Consider the following 26,790-nt stretch of genomic DNA (forward strand, 5'->3'; position numbering starts at 1 on the left):
CACAGAAAGTGATGAGACACAATGTTGAAAGTGAATTGAACTAAACTAAAAAGTTTTGCTTACAGGAGGTGTGTGCATAAGATGGAGCGCTAAACCACCTCACAATATACTTTTAAAGCTGCACTGTGTAACTTTTCTTGCTTGTCTCTTTGGAGATTTTGCTTTCCCTAGAATGTTCCACTATAAGGCATTAAACTGATTTATCTTATAGATATAACAAACACCTCCCCATAGAGCTGGCCTGCAACTGGGCATGGTAGTATCACCTGCATGTCTCCATGGAGATGTATGTTCAATGCCATATATTGGAACATTCAAGGCAGAGCCAATCGCATCTTAATAGAGATGAAGTAGGTGGCAAACCCTCTGTCAGAAAAGTGACAGAGTGCAGCTTTAAATGTACTCTGTATGCACAATTTTTTAATTAAATGGTAATTTAGTACTAAAATAATCGTTACTTGCAAACGTTATAAGAAGTACACATTTTAAACTTGATATTTAGTTTGCTGATCATAATTGTTGCATAATGTAAAAGTTGTTTCAGTTCATGCCGTGAATAACCAATAGAAAAACTGAGCCATTGCTTTGATTTGTCATGTTCTATGGCAAAAAACATTTGTATGTTTCCTAACTTATAATTTATGAACACCACCTATGAATGTTTAAAATAACATAACTTTCAGCATTCCTTCCTGAGGTCTTTTTATATGTGGAATATGATTTCTTTGACAATTTTATGAAATGTCTTTACCGTCTAGTTCCTGATTATTTTTGAGCCATCTGTTCCCTAATTCACAAATAAACCTTCATTATGCATTTAACTAATTATATTTCTTATTTCTTTCCACCTTTAGCTGTGAAGGAGGCAGCTGTCCAGAGGAGACATAACTTGTATCGTGACAGCATCGTTCTGAGCAACAGCGACCCCAGCCTGCACCTCCTGGGAGAAAATCCCTCCATCGACTGGGCCAAAGAATATGGAGAAGAGCCTAAAGACGATGGAGAATCCAAATCAGATTCAACAGACGGAGGAGAAGAAGGAGACTCCCAGAGGAAACGCAGGATGAAGCAAGTCGTGTCCATGATCCAGGTAGACGGAAATCCGATCATTCCGGAATCATGCTTGGAAGCCCCGGGAGTGGAGGATATCCCAGAAGAGGAGGAAAATGAATCTCTAAAAGTTGAAGAGAAAAAGGTAGCAACTGAGTCAAAGCAAGAAGAGAAGTTGCAAAATGAAGTTGCAAAAGAGGAAGCTTCCAAATTGGTAGAAAATTCAGGTGAAGATTCAAAACCAAATGGTGAGAAAACTGTGGCGCCTACGGAAGAGGTAACAAAAGATGCTCCAATGGACGACAATCCTACTGAAGTCATCCAATCCGATGCCGAGCCCGCAGAAGAGGTCCCATTGAGCACTGAAGTTGTGGAGGAGGTCAAATCCCCTGAAGAAACTGTAGTAGAAGACTCTAAAGATTGTGCATTGACGGTAGAATCCAATACAACTGCGGACGCCCCATTGAAACCAGTAGAAGACGTCGAAGAAGTGATACCAAACGGTGCTGAAAGTTCTTTCAAAACGGAGAACCAAGATGACCAAGCTGCTTTGTCGAACTTGGAAGAATCCTCAGACGAGCTCTTGCCTCCTCCACCTCCAGAGGACAAGGCATCAGAAATTCCGCCCCAAAATGGTGCCAGAGATTCGGATAACCCTCCGGAAAGTACCACGGACTTCCCTCCACCTCCACACGACGATAGCGGATTCCAGAGCCCGACCAGTGACGCAGCGGAGGACGAGGAAGTTGGAAATGAGCAGATCAAAACAATAGAAGAGGCGAGCGATAAAGAAGCACCTCAAAGCGTTGATTCGGAAAGCAAAGAGCAATAGTAACTTGGGAATGGGACCATGCCTTCTGCCCTGTAAAGCCAATATGTGGACTTTTATGGCAAATTGTCATAACGATGGACATCAGTGGTTTGCAGTCGATTCAAATGCACCTTGAAATGCATCACAGAATTGGATAGATAATAATACAGTGCCTGACCCCTCCTGGACAAATATGGACGACAAATAACATTAGTCTTCCATATACATAAATGGGATATGTTATTTGTACTTATGAACATAAAGATGCAATATGTAAAGTGTCAGCCCTCTGCTTCTTGGGCCATAATGGTGGAGGAAAACTCTGTGGTAAAATTAAAACATCTCCATGGAGACAAGCAGGCAGTAGATGGAACCTGAACATTTACATAGTGCATCTTTAAATTATACACCAAAACTAGAATCATTTCTGCTGCATCATCAGACGACTGGATAAGCCCACAGAAGGTACAGTGGATGCAATACAGCGGAACATTCTAGATAAAGCAATCATATCTCCATGGAGACGAGCAGGTGGCAGAACCCAACCCCCCCCCCAATAATTTCTGCTGCCATATCAAGCTAAAATGTTACAAGATATTTGGACTTTTATGCCGACTTACAAATTGGCGAACATCCATGTTTCTGCTTATACTTAAAAGATCACTAAACAGGGCTGCAGTGAATTGTCTTATGTTTTTTATGTCTATTTGTCTGTCACTGTTATGCAAGTCTGTCAAACCCCACATACAATTTACAATATACAAGTTTCACTTTTGTTTTATGTTCACATGGTTTGAGCACAATGGATGATCTTTTTACAAATATGCAATAACCGTTTTGTGGAAATTTCTGTTATGTTATTAAATGATGTACATAGTTTATTTTGCGCTGTCTGGACCCTGGTTAGGTGATTTTGAACCAAGTGTAACCAAATTTGTCATTTGCCCTTATAGCTGCCAATATTCTGAATGCGTAGAGATTTTTTTTTTTTTTTTTTTATTAATTCGTATGTCTGTATACACACTAAAGACAATTTATTTTGTATTGGTGGAGTAACACTATATGACGTGACAAGTTTATCACTCTACAAGGTAAACGGCAAAAAACTGTTTTATATAATTTTATATTTGATCGGTGCCTTGGCTGATCGCTCCATCTTTTTTATTTATTTTTTCCTCTTTTAAATTTATTTTACTCTGTATGATAAATTACTGCTATTAAAATAAATTGAGTGACGGAGTTTCTGTTTTGTTTTTGTTTTGTTTTGACGTGTGTGTGTTTGCAGAATGGTTGTTGCCAAGTGGTGAGCCTTAATCTCAGCAAAAAGGTAGTTCAAATTAAATTCAGAGTGATGTTATAATAAGTCTTCTTGTTCTAATGGAACTCTAGCCTCACTCCCAACGCTAGCATTTGGTTCATGTTATGCACCCTGAGATTTGGGAGAATGCCACTTTATAGCTATAGTTTGTTCACAAATATGTGTACTTTGGAGTTATTTTAGTGATTATTTAAGACCTAATTTTTTAATATCAACATTAAAAAAGGTCTAATTGTTTTGCCTGGACAAACGGATGATTATTTAATTAAATATTTAATCTATTTTAAGATTGTGGTGCAGTTCTTGAAGACTTTGACCCTTGGAACCAACCTCTTGCTGAATAAAATGGACAGGTTTCACCTTTTTAGCCTTTATTTAGTTTGTTCATATTAAGCCAAGCTAATGGAGGCTATTTTTAACACCATAACACTAAAGATGGTCAGTCAGACTCAGGACTAATGGGAAAAGTCTACTTAGGCACATTAAAGGTATATTGATGCTCTCTGCTGTTTGTTGTTTGAGTTTATTGTAGTTTTTCTGTCTGACCAGAAGGGGCACTGTCTGCGCGTTTTCCACTTCGTATTCATTTTGGCAGGGGAAAATTGGAAACAGACTTTGGGAGTGATTGAGGTCGGTGGCTATGAAAATGTGTAAAGCTATTAGACTCATATGCTACACAGCAGACATTGTCAAGTTACCAAAAATAGACTTGGTTTAGAGTAGGCATAACGCAGCTTCAAAATAAATGTATTGTTTGTTTTTTTAATAACACATTGACAATTGCAACGATTTTTCTAAAGTAAAATATAGCATAATTTAGCTTTTTTTTTAAATATATTAAGCATGCTTGGATATTGGTGGTTTTCAGATTCTATATCAGGGGTGGTCAAAAAGTTTGACACACGGGCCATAATGGGTTCTAAAATTTCACAGAGGGGCCAGGCCAGGATATATATATGTATATATTACATTCGCGATTTGGCCTGTAACATGTAGCAAAGTATGAATATGCAAGGCTCATTGTAAAAATTGTTTTCCAAATGCATGAATTAAATAAATACTTAATTTATAAAATTTCAGTTAAATAAACTCTGCAAATAAACTTTGAACAAGGTTCGACGGGCCAGATTAATAAGCCCAAAGGGTCGTGTGTGGCCCCCGGGCCGTAGTTTGCCCACGTCTGCTTTAGAGTGTAATGTCATATTTACAGGTGCAAGGAGTTCCCTATTGATTACACTGCACTTTGCCATGAAATATCCAAAAGGTAAATACACAAATGTTGAACCTGGTCATTTCTATTAGTGACTAGACCTATGAATTTATTGTATTACAATACAGATGTGCAATTTAACAATATTAATTGTAGCTGCCCCCATCTGTATTAAATATTATTGTCATCTGAAACCCAGCAATTCCTGTCTTTATCCTTGCTAAGCAGCAGAAATTTTATTTACTCAATATTTAGATTTTCTAAAGCATGTAGGCCTATGCACATTTTGCCTTTTTTCTTTTCATTTTTCTTCACATGTCCTAAAATAGTGTAGCAGGAAGTAGTACTCCCGCTTTTATTTCGTCATTCACGTTTGTAAACACATCTTACTTTGAAAACCGGAAGTAGCATGACTCCTTCAGGTCACTTACAGTTTGTTTGCTCAGTTTAGCACAGCCAAAAATATAGCCCAGAAGAGGATCGGCTAGCAGGAGCGCCCACTGCCACAAAACCAGTGCCTCTCTCGGAGTCACCGGCTCTTCACCGTTGTCATCGTTGAGCCCCGGTTCGCGGAGATGACCGAGCTAAGGCACCGTGGAGCGAAAGACGGTGATCCGACCCTGGAACAGCAAGCGTCCGAGGACAAGGTACGGGGGTCCGCTGCGGCTAGGCTAATGCTAACAGGCTAACTACGGGCTCAACCAAAAAAACATCAAATTAGACTTGCTTTATCTGGCACATGTAATACACGAGGTTGGTGTCTTGATTCATTTGTTATAAATTCAGTGATTGCCACATTACGAGATGTTAAACTGCGATTTTGAAGGATCGTTACAAATTATCCGCCAAACTCCAAACGTTTAGGCGATGATTGGTTGGTGCGGTTTACGGGCTTCCTGGGTGTATTTCCGATTGAAAACAAGACATGACAAGCAAAAATCTTTTCAAATGTATCAAAAAACGACAGAGAATTGTTTTGTGTTAACTAAACCGATGTAAGATAAAGCTCTTATGCTATTTAGAAATGCTACTTTTTTTATAAACAGGACGCGTACCTTTTATTTTTAGTCTATTGACTGTAAGTTGTGTCATTGCTTAGGCATGTTTGGAATGACAAGCTAATCAATTTAAAAAGGGTGTTTACATCGTCACACAGATAACAAAGATTATTCATATGACCTTTTTATTACCTTATGGCCTCAAACTTATTTCATTCAGCTTCATGTTTGCTCAACCAATACTCTGTGTTTTCTTTGGTAGCCTAATTGCCATTTAGCCCTCTTGCAAACCACAATAATACAGCTATTACCCCTCAGACTCGAGGGAGGAAAAGCTACCAGTTGTATGCCAACATGTCCACATTAGGTTTGTGCAAGGGGCCTGCAGATTGATGTTGTTTATGGCTGTGGGGATTTATCTAGAACGAAAGGATGAGCTGTAAAGATAATTGAAAAAGCACTAAGAGCAAATTTATGTGAAAGCAGATGCAGTCCAAAACAAAGCTGTCATGACAGACAATACAGTCATCAATTAATATGTAATAAACAAAGGCGTTTTTAAGTTGTCTGACTATCATTTTAAGGCAGGTTCAGTGCTTTTTAAACCAAATCAGGTTTAGTTTCTTTATGCAATGTTAGTGTTGTCACAATACTAAAATTTGATTTTGATACTGATACCACAGTGATAACTAAAAATGCAGTTTCTTTAGGCAGTAGAATGTGATTTTAAACATAAAATAATAGAACTTTCTTTTATATTAATGTGTGGTCCATGGGCATATACTACTGTATGTGGTCTGTGCTTGTTCTGATATAACTCTATACTCTAAAGCTATTCATGAAAGGTTCATTTCTGACCTTTGAATGTGACTTTTTTAGTACTGATAGCTGCTCAAATAAGTAGTTTCGATACTAGTTTTAGTATTGATTAGTTTTTCATTTATAATGACAACCCTAGTCTGTACAACCGCTGTGTTTCAGTTGATGCCACAAAAGAGTTGAAGTACTTTTTGCATCAGTGTCACGAATGTTGCCTGTGTTGTGTCTTTGTTGTAGTCCTCCATTCACTAGATTGTTACGTCTCCAGGACAGATTCTCAAATGAAAGATGGCATCGACTGGTGGTAATAGTCCACTTAATGTCTGCTGGGTTATTTAGAATATTGTGGTGCCGCTGGCTGTGTGGAAAGCACCATTACAGTGAGCTGTGTTTTTATGGAAAGGGCCTATTTTTAACCTTTTCCTGAATGACGGCTGCGTATCCATAGAAACCAGCGGCACAGAGATAGAAAGGGAGGGAGGGTAAGCTGGCTCTGGCAGCTGTTTGGAGCAGGTCACACTGCTTTGTTTGTACACAAATAATAAAGACTATGTTGTGAAGTTGTTCTCATGACACTAGACTAATTTCCATTTTGGATTCATTTTAGATCATATTCTGTACGGCTCATCTATTCGAATTCTTTCACAATGTCATAATGAAAAACACACTTTTAACCCCCAGAGCACCTAGAATCAATAATGGTCAATACTAATTTGTTTTTTAATTTTAGTTTGAAACACCATTTCACCAACCCACCTTTCGGATTCAAATTTTATTATCAGAGAATGCATGGGCCCTCATAGTGTGTTGTTTTTTTTTTTTTGTCTAAAGGCTCTGGAAAATAAGTTATTTACATACTTCTATTAAATAAGATATTCTAAGACTTATTTGTGACACCATTTATATGTTTGTACAACTACTGCCAGTAACTGAAACCATTACATTTATGGCTGCAACCAGATCATAATCACAATTGCAATTTTAATTAACACAATTAGCAAATCTGAAAGGCTGCCATTTTTTAAGTACTATAATTTCCTCCACAAACAACAAAATATCTTGTACTTATTCCTATTCGGTTCTGCATAAAAATGCTAATCCTGTAGTTTTCACCTGTACAGACATGTTCTGAAATGTGAGTACAGTCCAGTACATGTGTATTGTGTTAGTTTGTCAATTCTCCTGGACGAGCTTAAAATGTGAACTTTGAAGTGAATCCTATTAATTAAACATATATCCCAAATTGAATCACAATCACAATGCTTCTCAGAAAAAATGCAATTAGGTAACAGACAATAGCCCAGTTGATAGAGTGTTTGTCCACTGACCCACAGGTTGGCAGTGCCATTCCAGCTCTCACAGATGAATACTGTCATTGTGTCCTTGGGCAAAACACTTAAAAAAACCTTATCCCCAGTGTCTGTGTACATGAATGTGTGTGTGAATGGTTGAGTGGTTCCTTGATGTAAAACGCTTTAAGCGCCTTTAAGGTGGAAAAGCACTATATAAAAATGTGACCATTTATCATATTTTCCCAAATCATTTTCTGATTTAAAATATGCTGATATAATCGAATACAAATGGCTAGAAAGAGCAGTTAATTTCTTGAATCCTGGGGTGTATGGATGGTATATGCGTCATCTGCTTGATACACTTGTGAGGATAAACTTAGATAGCCTTAAAATGATTCCCAATTTGGTCATTGGTTTCAGAGGGGTCAGTGACTGAAGTGGGCAGCAGGGGGTGAGGACAGAGCCATGTTTCACTAACGAGCTGTTGGTGTTTGACGATATCCCTGTTTTGATTATCACAGTTGCCATGGCGAGGGAGACTCTGTGATTTGGGGTCAGGAGAGAACAGATGGTCGGGACAGGACACAATATGGACAGATACGATTTGGCAAAGTTAAGACTGAACAGACTTCTACAAGTCTATGATAATCAGCAATTGCTCTATAGCTGTGCCAGTGATATTGCGGAGACATAGGAATTTGATTTTTGCAATTATAATAGAGCTCACAGACAAATGTTTTTGTGCCTGGTCCAAGCCTTAATAAGAGGAGAAGGCACCAGTAGTTTACATTAGGGATGGTGTGATATGAATTTAATAATAATAATAAAAATAATAATTATTATTTATTATTATTATATTGTTGGGATGTCTGAGTTGGATAACCATTATATTTTCAGACCCATTTTAATTCTTGATGGGGACTGATTTAGTTCTGGCATACCAGTCTTTGGGCTGTCCAATTAATCAAATCTCATATCTAATCGTGTCACCAAATCTCCTTCTCAAAGCCTGATCTCATCAGATCTCAGAAGCTAAGCATGGCTGGGCCTCATTAGGACTTGGATGGAAGACCGCTGGGAATATCAGGTGCGACCGTGGGGTGCCAGTGGCACAAACTGTCGTTGTATCTTTTGGCAAGACCCTTGCCCCACGTTACCTGGTATGAGTGGCTTGGGTGTGAATGTTGATGGTCGGAGGGGCCAATGGCACGGATTAGCAGTGTCACTTCCAACTCCAACTGTGGAGTGCATGAATACTGGTCAAAATTGTAAAGCGACTTTGAGTGTATGGAAAAGCGCTAGTCTAATTTAGTAGTAGTAGTAGTAGGTTCAAGTAATACATTGTAGCCTTTGGTTCAAAACTCTACTTTTACATATTACGAAAACACCAGTACTGTACTCACTATGCCTATAAGCCATGTATCTTTTCATGTGTTGTTCTCAGGGGTCAGACAGTGAGCTCAAGGCAGAGAAGGATGGAGTGTCTGACAGTGAGTCCAAGCCTGATACGGGGGTCCCAGAGGTGCCTGTGTCCGCCGATGACACCCCCGAAGTCCTAAACAAGGCCCTGTCTGGTCTGTCATCAAGGTACAAGGAGCTTTGCCATCGCAGAATTTTCACTACAGTATTTTGTCAAGGAATCAGTCATGGCAGTTTGACTAAGCACACACTTACATCCTTCTTGAAACTGTTCCTTTAGTCAAAGTTAACAGTCTTTTCCTTAGATCAGATTGAAATATCTCACAATGGGGTTTTTAATGACAACAAAATTTTGAGCTTCCAGAACAATGTTTTTCATGTAATAAAGTAAAACATTTTTTGTATTGTAAACGCAGCTTTTAGGGTCAAAATGAGACCTCTCTGTGCTGCCTGCATCTAATTTTAAAGTATTGAAATTGTATTGTAAGACTTTACATCTGAAACTTCTATACAGTTGAAACCAGAAATTTACATACACTATATAAATAGACACATACACTTTTTTGCCTTTCTGTCAGACATAAAATCAGACTAAACTTTCCTGTTTTAGGTCAATTAGGATTACCAAAATTATTTGTATTTGCTAAATGAGAAAAGTAATGAAAAATTACTCTCATTATTCTGGCAAAGTTAGAAGTTGGCATACTTTTCATTAGTATTTTGGTTGCCTCTAAACTGTATGACTTGGGTCAAACATTTTGAATATCTTTCCACAAGCTTCCACAGTTCCACAGAACTGGTGTAACTGAGCCAAGTTTTTATTCTGCCTTACTCGCACATGCCTTTTCAGGTCTGTCCCTGTGTGCATTTGCAAACTTTAATTTGATGTTTTTATGTTTCTTGCTTAATGGCTTCTTCCTGGCAGAGTGGTCTTTCAGCACATGTCAGTATAGTACTTGGTTCATTGTGGATAATGACACACCCTTACCAGGTTCAGCAGCATCTTCAGAAGGTCTTTTGTTTTTGTTCTTGGGTTGATATGCACATTTCAGACCAAAGCATGTTCATATGGACACAGCTCAGTTTCTTGAGCGGTATGATGGCTGGTGGTGTTTATGCTTGCATATAAGTGAACTCAAATATTGTCAATAAATCTTTCATAGAAGCTTCCAAGACAAATAGTTTAAATACATAGTAATCTTACTGTATGTAAACTTCTGACTTTGAAGGAACTAATGAAAATTGTCAAAAAAAAATGTTCTTATTATTCTGGCATTTAGCAAATAGAAATAATTTTGTTAATTCTAATTGACCTAAAATGGGAAAAGTTTAGTCTGATTTCATGTCAGACAGTGAGGGGAAAAAGCATATATTTCTTTTTCTGATTTTAGCTGTACATTTGGCTCAATTTAATTGAATAAAATCAGTTTATAATTATTACCCCATGTCATGTTGTATAAACTCAAATGCTTTTCTTGATTTAACTTAATAAATTGTGTTTAACATCTGTTCTTTAATCTTCTCAGGTGGAAGAACTGGTGGGTGAGAGGCATCCTGACACTAGCCATGATCTCGTTCTTTTTCTTCATCATTTACCTGGGGCCCATGGTGCTCATGATGATCGTGAGTATCCACACTATACTACCACTACTGCTGCTCCTGCTCCTGGGCAGTAAATACCGTTTATCACCACAGCATAACAGACAGGAGAGGATCTGTGAGTGGATCATGCTCCAAGGAAATGTGTTGCTTGTCAGCATACATAATTGTCACATCGATCAATTTGTAATTAGTTTATACCATGCAGCTGTAAACATAAGTTATGGATGAGGCCAGTTTAATGATGTAAATATTGTTCATTGTATTAGTTAAAAATATAAGCATGTGAGTAGGGGGTGTTCATTTTTAACTACAAGTTATCTTTGAGTGCAAAGAAAGTGGTTAGCCCAGTTAAAATAGTCTGCTTCTTTACCACAGCTTTATAGCTTTTTTTAGGTAACCTTTCTGGTGGAGGGCATGCCACCTACCTGTCTCCATGGAGATGTTATTGTTTTGTATGCAGTTTTCTATTCTACCTTTTTATAATATGAAACATCTATCTTGTAATTACTCAATCACGAAAATAACCTGCATTCTGAGCCGATTCGCTATTATACAGATCTGACCTGTAGCTTGATCTGGTGGTGTCACCATTTTCTTTCTCTGGAGCTAGATGGAGGCACTAGTAATGCCACACTGTGTGACATTCTAGGCAATGCAATAACATTCCCATGGAGACAAGAGGGTGGCGGATCCTCAACCAGAAAAAGTTAGTTTACAGGAATATAATTTGACACAGGTCGGTTGTTCTGCAGGTCCTCTGTGTCCAGATCAAGTGCTTCCAAGAGATCATCACAATTGGATACAGTGTGTACCACTCCTACCACCTGCCCTGGTTCAGGACGCTCAGCTGGTATGGCCAATCACCTCTTTTCTCCCTAAAATATAAATATGCTTTAACCTTTATAACTTTACTTGCGTTAAAATACTTACTGTTTCTTCTTCATGTTCTACTTTGTTGCAGACATCCAGAGGTTTGTTTGTTGGTCTAACACTAGATTTAGTTACTAGTTTTGACCCAGTTTTGACTCAATCTATAAAATAAATTGTAATTGATTTTAGTTGTAGCTTTGATTGCCATAGCATACCTTGAATCTGAAAAACCTGGGGTATTTGCAACTAGTTCATTGCATCATTATTTACACCATTGCCCAGTTTGTTGGAATCATTTCACAATTTAACCAAATAATAATAATATAAACAACTGACCAATAATTTAAGTTGACCAAATCCAAAATTGTAAAGAAAAAAGTATGTATAAATGTGTAAAATGTGTGGCCAAATCTCCTTGTCAAAGCCTGATCTTGTCAGGTCTCAGAAGCTAAGCAGGGCTGGGCCTGGTTAGTATTTGGATGGGAGAGCTCCTGGTGCCACAGTGGGGCACTTAGGGAAGACACTTCACCCACACTGCCCAGTATGAATGTGGTGTGTGCGAGTTTTGGTGGTGGTTGATGGCACAGATTGTGAGTGTCTGGAATTATATATTTTCAGTTCTTATTAAATGTACACAATACATTAGTATTATTTCTTTACTGGCAATATTGTGAAACTCAAATATTGTATTGTCACATGAAATTTCCCAGGTTTTTCAGCAGAGGTAGTGAACCTGATATGTTGCATAATGATGAGACTTGCCTGTTCTTGTTTGCCTTCAGGTACTTCTTATTGTGTGTGAACTACTTCTTCTATGGGGAGACAGTGACTGACTACTTCTTCACACTGGTGCAAAGAGAGGAGCCACTACGTATACTCAGCAAATACCACCGCTTCATATCATTCGCCCTCTACCTCAGCGGTATAAAACAGTCTTTATTTATTTGGTAGCACTTTATAATAACTACACCTTAAAGGTGCTGTACCTGATTTTTACTGTCTTAAAAAACAGAGCCAGTTCATTTTTAACGGTTGCACTTGTCCAACGTTATTCCTCACTTACCTTAGGCATTTCTGCACTTTAATTATTCACCACAGTGAGTTTATAAGCTCTCAAGTTTCAGAGCAGAGATTTGCCATCACACTAATGCTAAAAACTATCATGTGAACAGTGCACTTTCTGATTATTGGACTTTATATATGCAGATATTTCACAGCAGACTTTTTTAGCGGTTGCCCGTACAGCTTTACAGACATCCCATTATTCATTCACAACTTGGTCAGACTTCTCGGTAAACTACTTTTATAGCCATAGCTGCCCTGGGGCTAACTGACTAAAGTGGCTGCTTTTGTGCACCAGTGGCTTCTCCAACTACCAACATTCATGCGCAAGTAGGGTGAAATTTTTGTGCTTAATGATACCAGTAACTGGAATACAAATGCCAAATTTAGGATTACCTAAATTTAGTTAGTAGTTATTAGTTTAGTAGTTGAAGTACAGCTGTGTAATTTGTCAATTTGTGGTCTTTTTAATGGAGAAGTCTACAGGCAATCCTCTGTCAGTAAAAGTATGATTTTTGTTTTAAGAAAAAATGAAATCAAACAAACATTTTGATTGATCAGTTTTTTGGACTTGTCACAACAATTACTATCGCCTTATCGTTCAATATATGAAAACTGGAACAATATATTTTGGGGCTCAATATTTATCATCTTTACAATTTCTTTGCAAAAGTGGGGAGATTTTATGCTATGCTTTTGTATGTAATAAGGTCAGACTTGAGCTGTAGATAGTAGAATAAATAACATCTACAGCTAATTATTAGTTAATTCTGCCATTTAATTGTTACTGCTCAGGCCTTTTAATCATACTTTTGCTTTCATGTTGCTTTGTACCAGTGGCATAAAGTCGTTTCAATATTATCGTTTGTTGCAATATTTCTCTGTAGCAAAATAACATGTATCAAAAATTATTTCCCAGTCCTGAGTAGAAGAGCTATTATCACTGGCTAACATAAAACCTGTTGAGTCAATATAGTTAATGGCAAAAACAAATACTTAATGTATTTTCCTTCAAGCCATAGCAAAAAGCGATAAAAATTACAGTGAATAGTTTCTCTTAGTGTGTTCATGTTTTAGTGGACACAGTCTTTCTACTTGTATTAGATTTGTGTTAAGAATGACGTATTGCAACAGCAGTACACAAAGAATCCAATGCATCACCAGTTACAGGGTACTTTGTGTTCTGTACTTAGACAACCAAACCAGACCTCATGCCCACTGAGTGGATATGAGGACACACAATGAACATTATTAAAGTGAAACAAAACACAAAATCAATTTTTTTCACAACTGAACTGTGTATATGGTGTTTTATTATCTACTGTCTGAGGTTGTTTTCACATTGCCACTAGTTGACATAAAAGAGCATTCTCTCCGAGAGAGGTGCGCTTGGGCCAGTGTGAACCCAACAGTCTGACATTCTGGACCGCAGTAAACAGCGGCTCAGAGAGCGCTTGAAACAGGAGGTCTTAGAGCAGCTCCATCCGCACTCTGGAGCAGGCCAAGTGCAGTGTGAACAACGACCGGCCTATGCAGTTCGCTGTGACAGTAAAAGTGTTTGTAACTGTTTGACACGTTCGTCTGATGAGGCAATTTAGACCAACATAATATCAGCGACACTCTCCTCCTGCCTTTGTCTGCGCAGGTGAGCTTTGGTTTGCCTGTGTGTCGCTGCAAAAGCTTTTTCTCCTCCACTCCCAGCGCGTACAGTCCTCATGGTGTATTTAGCCCCAGGTGAAAGAAAAGACCACTGTATGTAGGGGAATCGAGCATGTTTGCGCGTATTCACTGGGCTCTATCCTTTGAAGCGCGTTGTCATAGAAATAAGTTCTTTGATCAGCTGATGGACTTTCATGTGGCTCAGGTGCGTGTTTGGGGTGAATAATGCAGTGTATATGAAAAAGACCGACCCAAAAGTGAAGTAAACAGAACTGCAAAGTAGGTAAATTTGCATCTTTCTGGTCAAAAACACCTAAACCTAAGTTTGTGCTGCCTCCCATGTTTCTGATTACAAACACCTGCTGCAGGGGTAGAGTTTGAAGTGTGGATACCTGTTCCTTATACCTCCAGACCCCGGTCCCCTCCTCCCCCCTCACTCTCCCATTTGGTCCACAGGTATTGTCCAGTTTAGCAGCTCTATTTGAAATGTGGTTGTGGTGGGAGTTTAGGTGTTTAGTCCTATTTTAACATTATTTATTGAGTATTTACTGCGACACAATTTTATCCCAAGACTCTGTTGCCTACTATTGATTTATAACTTCACAAGCTATGTACCTCCTCAGCTGATACATGGCTCGTTATGTACCACCTTACAGAGCTCCAGACTAACAATTTGAGTTGAGTGCACTGGTGCACAGAAGATTTTCATTTGAGTGCACCAGAGCATGATTTGAGTGCACCAAAGCCCACCGCCTGTTTAAGCCTTTGTAATATAATGTCATTAAATTGCTTCAACAGTAAGGGTTAAATAAATTACTTATCTTTGACAACCCTAAAGTGAACTAAATTAACTACTTTATGCTAGATTCAAAATGACTTCTAGAATCACTTTTTTTTTTTTTTTTTTTTTTTACCTTGAATGGTCAGGGAAGGATGAGGAAATTCCAAAGGTTACTGCAGTTTTTTATAGAAACAAGAGGGAAGTTGTGCTGTACCATCTTAGGTCATGGACATGTCTGGTCTTTATCCACAAGTTGAGTCATTTCCATTTGAAATATACAGACATACTAGTACAGTTGTAGAGATTGTATGTATGTGGTAACGTTTCTGGAATGTTACACAATATGGCATTAAAGTTATTTATGCTGCATTTGTTCAGTTACATGTTTATACAATGAATATGCGTTGTTACTGTAAGCAGAATCTCCTCTCCACAGATCTGACCTGTAACGTGACCTAGTGACATCACCTGCTTGTTTTTAAATTTAATGTCTTACTGGAGAACATTCCAGCCAAAGCAATAAAATCTTCATGGAGATAAGCTGGTAGCATAAAACTTTTCTGTGTTGTCAGGACTTTGAGAAAATAAAGTTATGGCGTAATCACATTTAAGATATCTTCTAATTTAAGCTAGTGTTTCCTGTGGTTTAGTCTGTTGGCTTCACAGGGTTTAGGAGCATGCCAAACAGGATGTTGTGGTGGCAAGTGAAGTCGCTATCTGCTTTTGTTACTCATTTAAACTAACACTATTTTTTACTTATATGTGCAGAAATATTGCAGAATATTAGTGTTAAAGACAGTTGCAATAACTGACTAACAACACCACATATTTTCAAGCGTATTCTCATTTCATTCAGGAAGGTTTTTTGTGTATTTTTTAGTACTTTTTAAATATATGACACGAGTTTTTTTTTGTTTTTTCCCCCCCCATCTTATTGATAAATGTTCTATTTTTACTTTCAATATTAATTTCACAGAATTCAGAGGATTGACTGTTGAGCTCTCACTTACAGGTCCTGTATTACGCAGAATTGCCTCCTGTGATTTTTTTTCATGTCATAATACTGTCACCTCCTCAAAAACATGCCTGGAGTTGTGTTTGGTTTTGTGTCAGATGTTTGAGTAACCCTTTATTTTTAGGCTGTCTATATCTCCAAAGCTCAAAATGTTCTGTTCCACATTGTGATGTCATGTAATGGGAGTTTAAAGTTAACAGATTTAATTTTATTTTTTTGCCTCAGTTGAACTGATTTACTCTACAATACACTAAAATAACCACAAGTTTATCTTTTGTTCAGTTGAGATTGTCACTCAAAGTCTACAACAAATGTGTCGAACTCAAGGCCCTTGGGTCAAATGCAGCCCGCCGCGTCATTTTAAGTGGCCCGCGACAAAAAAAATTAAAAGGTACGACTGTCTTAAAATGTCAGTTTATCAGGAGATGCACAGTTAAACAGCCATTTTTTTCATGTCTATGCAAATCCATATGCAATATTTGTAACTTGAATAAGTAATAAATATAGAAACGGTTAATTAACAAGATTAAATGTACTAACATTTATCTTAGTTACATCTGGTCATTTGAGAGCAACCATTTTGTTGATGTGGCTCTCGGTGAAAATGAGTTTGACAACCCTGGTCTACAATATCTTCTAGTGCACCGTGAAGTGAAGTTTCAACGAGGCTAAAAGAGTAGATGTAGCTTCAAACTTTGCAAATTATCCAAATGATTCTAGTGAAGGTCTATGGAGTTTAAAAACACAATGAAGCACTTCCTGTATCAGCACTCAATAACATCACAAGGTGGGACAAAGTGTTTTCAGTTTGAGAGAAGAACACAGCCTAAATGTGTTAAATTTGTGTGAATGAAACAAAACACAACCCTAGGTATGTTTTTGATGAGGCAACAACATTATCAGAAAATTGCACAATATAGCCCCTTTCAAATATCATTGACTTATAGAAATTACTTAATCTCAATTACATTTTTTTTAATCAATTGCACAGTCCTACTTCTCGATCAGCGTAGCCTCTTGTGTCCAATCTTTTATACTTCCTTTGGCTTTGTGGCCACCAAATAAACTGACCACACACTGACCATAATTTCCTTGTGTCTCGACAGGTTTCTGTATGTTTGTGCTCAGTCTGGTGAAGAAGCACTACCGCCTGCAGTTTTACATGGTGTGTTTGCTCTGGATTTTATAGGGCTGCAAAATTAATCACATTTAAACTCACATAATTCTATTTCAAAGATGTCTTGTTCATAAAACTTGCTATCTCTATAAATTAGACCTCAACAAACCCGTTCTGAAATGCACACATAGCAGCTTAGCAGTTCATATTTCAGTCTCCTCTTTTTCTTTTTTTAAAACATAAAGCAGTTAACAGTAGTCTAAAGTTATTCCTCACTTTCCTTACACATTCCTAGCATGGTCATTATTCATCACAATGAGTTTATAAGCCCCTTTTATAACTTTGACGGGTCAGACCTAACTTGTGACGTCAATGTTAACAACAACTAGCATGCTAACACTGCACAGATGTTACGACATGGTTTGTGGACGATTAACAACAAATTTTACTTTATTACATGTAAACAACTAATTTTACTTTATTACATGAAAAAATTGCCCCTTTAATGCTCGTGAACATGAACTTTAAAATTTGTTCTGCCTTTGTTAATTGGGCAAAAGATTTATTAGCATTAACTTCGATGGTGTTCTGTTTTAAAATGGGAGTTATGTGTTGCTTTTTTGTGTCTACAGTTTGGTTGGACCCACGTGACTTTGCTGATTGTGGTCACACAGTCTCACCTCATCATTCACAACCTGTTTGAGGGCATGATCTGGTATGTCCACAAAAATATATTGGTTTAAAAGGCTCTGCTAAAGGCTAAACTAATATTTTTTACTATGCTAAAAAAAAACAATAGCCACTAGTGTTGAAGTATGCGGGTGCACAGTAAAGGCATTATACAAGGAGTAAAAAGTAGCCGATTAGCATACCTTTTTAAAAAAAAATGTGTATGTTTTCAAAGGTTCATTGTGCCCATCTCCAGCGTGATCTGCAATGACATTATGGCCTACATGTTTGGATTCTTCTTTGGTCGTACTCCACTAATTAAGGTAGGCTATAATTTTCATAACAATTACATATTTTCGCTGTCAACCGGAAAGATACTAACTAATATTTACACCTTCTGTCTGCAGCTTTCTCCTAAAAAAACATGGGAAGGATTCATTGGAGGGTTATTCTCCACTATTGTGTTCTGTGCTCTGGTAAGACTTTCTAGACATATATATAAAAATATAAAATGTACGATGCAACATTTCTGGTGGTCATCATGTCACCTAATCTAAGGTTATGTGTTGAGTCTAAATTGATTTGTGATGTGCGCACATACAACCGGGGAGAGCAGATTGTAATTAAAAAATAAATCGGATTTGGAAATGTTATCAGTAAAAGTTCTATTTGATTTGAACATGTCGACCTCATATCTGTGGACACATGTTTACAGAAGTTTAAATGAATGCCTTACACACAGCCCTACAAATACTACACCTACTACAAAGAAAGAGTACTACAGTTTGAGAACCACTACCACTGCCCTTTAGATGTTTGGTTAATGTCTCATCATGTCTATCTCGTCCACAGCTTTCGTATGTGATGGCGGGGTACCGGTACTTCGTGTGTCCTGTGGAGTTTAATAACGACTTGAACAGTTTCCAGGTGGACTGTGAGCCTTCAGAGTTGTTTCAGCTACAGGACTACGCTCTGCCCTCCGTCCTCGAGTCTGTCACTGGATGGGTAAGCAGGATTTCTGATTTAATGTTTCTGATGCTGAATCAACTATTAAAATTCATACAATAAAACTAAAGTTATCCATGTGGTTAACAAACTAGTGATGTCCCTAGAATTGCCCCCTGCGATGCGAAGGATAAAATGCATTTACTATAATACTACATGTGATCCTATTTGTATCAAAATATCTCACTAGAAGCATAGATTTTCAAAAATGTTAAACAGAGAAGCCCAAAGTGGAGTATATTTGGCCCTCTAGGGGGTCCCAAGCGGGTCAAGATTTGTAAGAAACACTTATTTTAGATAGGTATTTAAGGGAGGGAGAGGAAGAAGCTGGACAAGGTCATCAAGAAGTCCAGCGCCGTCCTGGGCTGTCCTCTGGACTCAGTGCAGGAGGTGGGGGACAGGAGGGTCCTGGCTAAGGTCTTTTCTATGCTGGGCCATGAGTCTCACCCCCTGCAGGACGCTCTGTCTGCCCTGGAGAGCATCTTCAGTGACAGACTGATTCACCCTCGCTGTGTGAAGGAGAGGTTTCGCAGGTCTTTCCTTCCTGCTGCTGTCAGACTGTACAATGAACACTGTTAACACTGAGCATGTGTCATTCAACCACACCTATGTGCAATACTCAAGTCACTTTACAGAGATGTTATATCAGAGTCTATTTTTAGTTTATTTTTAAGTCTATTTTTAAATTATTTTAAGCTATTTCTCTATTATCTTGTTTTATTGCATGTACCATTTTCCTTCTGTTCTTTAACTGTGCGGTGCAATACTGGAATTTCCCCACTGTGGGACTAATAAAGGCAGATCTTATCTTATTGTAAGAAATGCCTGTCTGCTCCCCCAAAAAGCACAATAATTTGACAGTTTATTCAGAATTAACTTGGCAAATGTATCTTTTTTATGTGAAATACATATAGGTTTGACCCTTAGTTAAATACTAAACTATTTTTGCATCAGAAAGACACTGATTATGAACTAAACAAACTCTTGTCTCCATGTCGTCACAGAGGACAGTGAGGCTCTACCCATTCCAGATCCACAGCATCGCTCTCTCCTCCTTCGCCTCCATTGTGGGACCCTTTGGTGGATTCTTTGCCAGTGGCTTTAAGAGAGCTTTTAAAATCAAGGTATGGCTAAAAGTTCACCATCTCTCTGCATTTGTTCAAACATATAGCCACATATCTAAAAGTTCTGTACCAGACTTAGCTGATGTTAAATAGTTTGCAGAAATGCAGACAGCACACAGCGGTCGAGTTAAACCCTAAGGATAACATTCCATTTAAGATTGGTGTTTCCCTTTCTGTTTTCAGGACTTTGCCAACACGATTCCTGGACACGGAGGCATCATGGATCGATTCGACTGCCAGTATCTGATGGCCACTTTTGTCAATGTTTACATCGCCAGCTTCATCAGGTACGGCTCTACGCTCACATTTCTCAAGACAAGAATTTAATTTTTAAATTTCAATCAGCATTGTAACAGGACCATTATATTCTGTCAGCTGTCAGTTTTATCTGGATTCTGTTAAGGCTGCACATTTTAATCACAACCACAATGCCTTTATAATATATATCCCTTATAAACAGAAATGTATATTGAGGTACTAGCAAATCTTATTACCGCTGCTTAATTGTGACACTTAACCCATAGTGATTAACATGGCTATACATTTTTCCCAGGTACGTGCCCACCACCACTATACTTTGTTCTGCAATTTTATTTTTTTATTCGGTGGTACATGTAGGATTCAGCAGTGTTGCAAGGCTATTTGGTACAAATTGAAAAATAAATAAACAATTCTACTGCTTGCTGTCCATGGGAGAGGTTGACCACATGCAGGTCTTTGTTATGATGACGTTTATGGTAAGACAGTAGTTTAGTCGATTAATCGGTTGATAGTCTTAGCTGACTAAAATTTGTATTAGTCAGCCATTGTTTTTGTTTTGATTTTTTTTGTTTTAGGAGTACAACAGCAGAAATGAGAAGTTAGTGAATGACTTAGCTGAAGATGTGGCTTTGTCTGGTATTTCTATGTAAAAGGTCAAATTAAACTCATGAATCACATTTTTAATCTCTATAAATAATGGATTATATATGTTTTTTTATTTCATGGCCGATATCAATACAGATTGTTTAGAATACAGAGCAGCCGATGGCGATAAGCTCTGCTGATGTTTTTGGGCCTATAAGAGAGCTGTAATCACATTTTGTGCAGCTATCTCTTCGTATTAAAGTGTTAAAATAAAGCTTTGGAGTGTATTTTTTAGGCAGCAGATTGATTGGCCTATGCTGTAGTTTTAAGGCCGATGTGCTAAAAAGTCCAAATATCACCCTGATGTATTGGCCAAGAGATATATCTATCCCTAGTATAAAAACATTGTTTCCTTTTTCTGCATAAATGAACTTCTGTGTAGTTGTGTCTTGTGAGTGCAGTTTGGGTCAGATACATGGAGATACATAATAGTTTTAAGAGCTTTTGCCACATCCCCTTTTTTAGTTGACTAATCGATTGGCAGGACATGTCTTAAGTTGACTACAGCCCTAGTTTACAGCAACATTGTACCGCAAAGGTACAACAGCTGACTAGTATTTTTATTAAGTTGTTTTAATAATATTGTTCTTTAAAATGCCCAAAATATAACATAATGGTCCACGGGTATCATAGATTCTAACTATGTGGCAAAAGAGCATTTTCCTGATGAAGGCCTAATTGTCGAAACATTGCTGCTCCACTGTAAATAAAGTTTACACTTTTTTTTTTTTTCAAGATAGACAGAGTGCTGAAGTCTTTCTGTTTTTGAACTGCATAGTAAACAAACATAATGTGTCTTTAAAGTGGAATAAAACACAATTTTTTTTTTTTTAATTTATTTATTTTTATTATATACTAAACTATATGGTCAAAATTGCCCAAACCTAAATTTGTGCTACGTCCTGTGGCCTCAGCAATTTCCAGTAGTTGGTGATATCACACAGGACTGCTCTCGTTACAGCCAGGTGTTTCTCATTAAAAACCTGCTGCAGAGATGAAGTTTGAATTGTGGGAGCTTGTTAAACCAAGCACACTGTTCCTCATATGTCCAAAACCCACCCCTCCTCCCCCCTCACTCTCCCCTTCAGTCCTCCAGGCGCTGCCCAGTTAAACAGCTCTATTTGAAATGTGTTTGTGGGTGTAGTTTAGGTGTTTAGTCCCTCCTTAATGATCTATTAATCAGTTTCCTTGTGTCTGCCTAGGGGCCCCAATCCAACCAAAGTGATCCAGCAGCTCATGGCGCTTCGTGCCGACCAACAACTGCACATCTTCAACGCTCTCAAGGCCCATCTGATCGAGAAGGGCCTGCTCCCAGCTCTGGAGGAGATCATCGCTTAAAAACCTACTACCCCCTACCCTGCCACACGAGGGCGCCAAGACGACAGCAGGCCAAGATATAAACACTCTAGACTTGGGTCGTACCATTTCATTTGAATTCTGTTATGTGAACTCTTCCACCAGTGTTGTTTGTGAATTTTTACTGTACTTAGACACATTTCCATTCAAAATTATATTATTTTTTTATCAGAGGTGGGTAGTAGTTACTTACATTTACTTTTCTTGCAGCATACTTTTACTCCTCCTTAAGTAATATTTTCATTGAAGTAACAGTAAAACTTGAGTTAAAGTTTTGGTTACTCTTCCCACTATAAGTAACTCTACAATCGACAAAAGTTTTATGTTGATAATATGAAACAATTTGAACATTTATGTTTCTTGCACTGCTCCTTAGATAGTGTAGTTTTTCTTATTTTCACACGTACATTCTGAAAATACCAGATTCTGTGTATTAACTTCAAATTATAAATCAGACGTTACTCTTTAAGTTACTCTTACTTGAGAAGTACTTTTCCCAAATACTTTAGTCTTACTCGAGTAACTTGTTGGACCACTACTTTGTACTTCTACTTGAGTCAAGTCACATTAATGTTATTCTTAAGTACAATTTCTGGCTACTCTACCCACCTCTGTTATTCTTTGACAAACACTGAACATATTACAGACTTTTGTCACCGGGTATCTACCTAAAAAAAAAAAAGGCGTGTTATTTTTATTGTATGTTTCTTTTAAAAGCACTGCTTTGCCAACCTGCTGTTATCCAGATGTGCCGCCAAATGTTACCTTTTAAGTTACTAAGATGTGATTGTTTATATTTATACATAGATGGTTTTATATGGGCTATTATTACGTGTATCTTAAATGTCTGTGTGTAATGTGTCTTACGTTTGTCACCATAGCATTTCGTTTCGTCTGTGCGTTTTCGCCGCCATTTTGTGAACAGCCAAATTTCACGCTTATTTTTTGGCTAAATATTTCAATAGGATGAAACCTGACAATATTGATATATTTTGATGATTGTATAAAGTTTAAGGTCGTCCCTAGTTTATGCCAATGTTTTATTTATTTTCAAATCCTTAAAGATGTACTATGTAACTTTTGCTTGTCTCCATGTAGATGTTACACAGTATGGCATTGTCTATATTGCAATTATTCAGTTATATGTGCTTTTCTTGATAAACATACCTTGAAAAAACATACATTCTTTCTGACCTGTAACTTGATCTGGCTTCAGCTGCTTGTCTCCATGGCGATAGATCAGTTTAATGTCATACTGTGGAATATCTCTGTGGAAAACGTCTTAACAGCATTTAGCCTATTTTACAGCACTAAAGTTACACAGTGCTCCTTTTAAAATAACTTCAATATAAACTTTGTCACTGCCAACCAGATAGATGACAATCATTGGTAGTCACGGTAACCAGCTATACACATTGTTTAGTTGTGTGTATCTATGATCGGTGTTAATCTTAACCAGAGGAAGTGTACCGGGAGGTTAAAATCTAACATTTAAGCATTGAGTTGACAGTATTTTGTTCAAACAGTTGTTATTTTTTGGAGTAACCTTATTTGCTATTCATTGGCAATGCTATATTGTGTTATTAATTTAATATTATCAACTATGACCAAACATTTTCTTGTTGCAGTACCGCTAATTTATTTCAAAATCTGTTCAAACTGCTGTCTCTTTTGGTCATCCTATTCTCAGTTTACATTAATAGTAACTGATTAGCAGAGGTGGGTAGTACACTTTTTTTCTAATTCTACTTTTCAGAGTACTTTTCTAGCAGCATATTTTTACTCCTTCTTGAGTTACACTTTAAGTTACTCTTACTTGCGTTATAGTTTTCCCAAATACCTTTTAACTCTTTGTACTTTCTATTTGAGTAGTAATATTCTGAAGTAAATTTACTCTTATTTGAGTACAGTTTTTGGCTACTCTACCCACCTCTACTTATTAGTTGCACCGTCTCACACAGTGCATCATAATTTTACCAATGCCAAAATGGCTCAGTAACCTATATATTTTCCCTTTTTTTTCCCAAAATCTTTTACTTTTAAGGCAAAGCAAGAAAAATGTTGGTTTTGTCCATACATGGTCATAATAATATGGCTGATTATTGACAGCAAATTCAACATAATAATACTTAGGGCTAATAGTTTTGTCTCAAGTATGAAACATTGTGAACAGCAGGCAGTACGTGTATAAGAACTATTGTAAGATTTTTAATTTTTAATTTTTTTTTTTAGTTTAACAGATTCAAATCCTTAATATATATATTTTTTTTAATTTAAGGATTTCAATATCAGGACAGCCAATCTGAACATGGAAAAAACACCATGATTTACCCCATCTTCATTTTCTTTTCATGCAAGTTTTAACATAATTTTAAAGGTTCACCATGTAACTTTTTCTGGTGGAGGGATCGCCATGGAGAGGGTATTACTTTGCTTTTAATGTTCCAATACATAAACATATCCAGTATCAAGCATTTATTCAAATACAGGCTTGCCCCCACACAGATATGACCTGTAACTTGGTCTAGTGCTGTTGTCGGTTTGACATTTATCTATTTCCATGGAGACATATTGTGGAGGCAAGATCCAGGACTCACCACCAGAAAAGTTACATAGTACACCTTTTATGTGCGATATTGTTAAGATTCTGTAGATTACACAAGTTATTAGATGATCCACCGTTTGGAGCAGCAGACAGGAGCAAGTTCAGGAAGGTTTTCATGTAGCAAATTGGGACAGCAATTCTCAATATTTATTAAACATAAATATATAAGATAGATAATATATAGCAGTTTTAATGGAGTTAAAGGTTGTGTTTAAATCTACAATATGGAACATTGCAGGTGGAGAGTCTGCTGCCTGCTTGTTTCCATGGAGATGCTTTGCTTAGAGTGTTTAACAGTGTGGCATTAAACGTATCTAACAAAAAAAGTGAAAAGAAATGTTTAAAAAGTGCATTCTTATTGTGAGCGGGGTCACCTCTCCACAGATCTGACTTGTAACTTGGCCTTGTGGTGTCACTTGTTGGACTGTATGAAAATAGATGTTTGATGCCATACTAGCAATAGCATCTCCATGGAGACAAACAGTTGATGAGCCCTCCGCCTGAAAAGTTACATATTGTGTCTTTAAAGCAAGTAAATTATATAATGTAGGAAATAATCTGTCAAACATACCGAACAGCTTCAGTCTGCTTCTCCAAAACAGTACAGAATAATTGGTCGTCCATTTAAAGTATTTATTTACCTGTTCATATATATATTGTACATTTATACAGATGCTGAGTGTATTTTAGTTATATAGGGGTATACAGTACTTTGTTGTCATATAGGAAACCGTATTGCAGTATTTCCTGTTCAGAGCTGATGTAATCATTCAGGAAGTCTTGCACAGTAATATGATGAGTTGTGTCTCGACAGCTTGTAGATTCTGACGTAGATCCACCTACATCTTGGTTACACTGTTTTTGTCCCTAAAGCTCTTAACTGCCATTACTATATTTTGTGGTACAAGTTATGACGCCATTTTAAATGTGCCTGTCCTTGTAAATGGTTTATAATAGGGGCTTAGTACTTTGTGATGCTATAACTATACGTTGTTTTGTTTTTTGTTTTTTTTTTATTTTAAAGGTTCACTATGTAACTTTTTGATGGGGTGTCAAAAGAGCAAATATAACTTAGAAGGCTAAAGGTTCTCACTGTATAATTATTTCGATAACTGAAGTAGTCTACTTCCTTGTTATTGCAAACGCTATTGTAGTTTCCTATCGCCATGGTGACTAGACATTTTGGTCATGACTGTCACGGTAATTACTACAGTGAGTTGTTTTTTGTTCGTTTTTTTTAATGCATTTTTTATTTTTATTTTGCACCAGCCAAAGTATTTTTTTAATACATTTTTTAACTTTTCTTTCTTTTTTTTATTGAAAAAGCATTATTATTTATTACAATATTGTCTGAAGCAATATATCACAGTTAATGTTTATATTAACCCCAATAAAAAGGCTATTGCTTTCATCCAAACCATATCTAAGGACAAACATGTTAAAAATGGCTACTTCTGACCACTAGATGGAGCTGTGGTCGTAGTAGTTTGGCATACAGTACAATGCATTCCCTTTTATTATTTTTATTATTATTACTAGTATTTGGCATTGTCTACTGTGCCATTTCGTGCCACTTTGAACCTTGTGAGGAATGTAGCTATATGGGAGTTAGTGACCCCCCAGATAGTGTATAGAAACTCCAGTGATTATATTTTTGCCTCTAAAAAAATGTATTATTTCAGTATTTTATCAACTTTAAACAAATTGTGCAATTGTTTGTGTTGAAATTTGTCAAGATAAAATTGTACTACTTGATGCTACAACGTGCTTCTTCGCTGTATTGTTTGAAATAAATGATTCAAAACTGATCACGGGATTGGGTGTCTACTCTTTTTCCTCTTTTGGCTTAACTTCTCTATTTTTAAAACAATAGTCATTGCAAAAGTGGCGAGACATGTATTTTAAGGGCAGCCCTGGTGTTTGACTGCTTCTTTTTGCATTGGATACAGTTTTACGCACAGGCCTGTTCTAGTTTTAGATGTATTTCCTCTCTGTGCCTGTCATTTACCAAGTGTAGGAGCTTTTTTTTTACGCACGAGGTGATTTCCTTTCAAAGTGATTCCGCGGTTTGGCATTTTCGTGTGAACTTTATTATTATTTGC

General features: G+C 37.2%; 2 protein-coding genes across 3 annotated transcripts in view; both read left to right on the forward strand.

The window, feature by feature from the left end:
- Nucleotides 1-3,286, forward strand: part of niban2b (niban apoptosis regulator 2b) — a 51,264-nt gene extending 47,978 nt beyond the window's left edge. Inside the window, exon 15 of one of the 2 annotated variants that reach the window (XM_033972768.2) lies at nucleotides 855-3,286. In XM_033972768.2, coding sequence (XP_033828659.1) covers nucleotides 855-1,882 — 1,028 coding nt within the window. In that variant the 3' untranslated portion in view covers nucleotides 1,883-3,286. The remainder of the gene's footprint in view (nucleotides 1-854) is intronic. The other variant, XM_033972769.2, reaches the window with a different exon arrangement.
- Nucleotides 3,287-4,782: 1,496 nt separating this feature from the next.
- LOC117376331 (phosphatidate cytidylyltransferase 2-like) lies at nucleotides 4,783-26,496 on the forward strand. Its single transcript, XM_033972776.2, has 13 exons — nucleotides 4,783-5,036; nucleotides 8,943-9,085; nucleotides 10,444-10,540; nucleotides 11,272-11,369; nucleotides 12,172-12,311; nucleotides 17,013-17,071; nucleotides 17,656-17,738; nucleotides 17,928-18,015; nucleotides 18,100-18,168; nucleotides 18,545-18,697; nucleotides 19,702-19,821; nucleotides 20,005-20,108; nucleotides 21,930-26,496. The coding sequence occupies exons 1-13, from the start codon at nucleotides 4,965-4,967 to the stop codon at nucleotides 22,063-22,065; spliced, it is 1,362 nt and encodes a 453-aa protein (XP_033828667.1). The 5' UTR covers nucleotides 4,783-4,964; the 3' UTR covers nucleotides 22,066-26,496.
- The last annotated feature ends 294 nt before the right edge of the window (nucleotides 26,497-26,790 follow it).

The sequence above is a fragment of the Periophthalmus magnuspinnatus genome, chromosome 9 (genome assembly GCF_009829125.3).
Source record: "Periophthalmus magnuspinnatus isolate fPerMag1 chromosome 9, fPerMag1.2.pri, whole genome shotgun sequence".
NCBI lineage: Eukaryota > Metazoa > Chordata > Actinopteri > Gobiiformes > Gobiidae > Periophthalmus > Periophthalmus magnuspinnatus.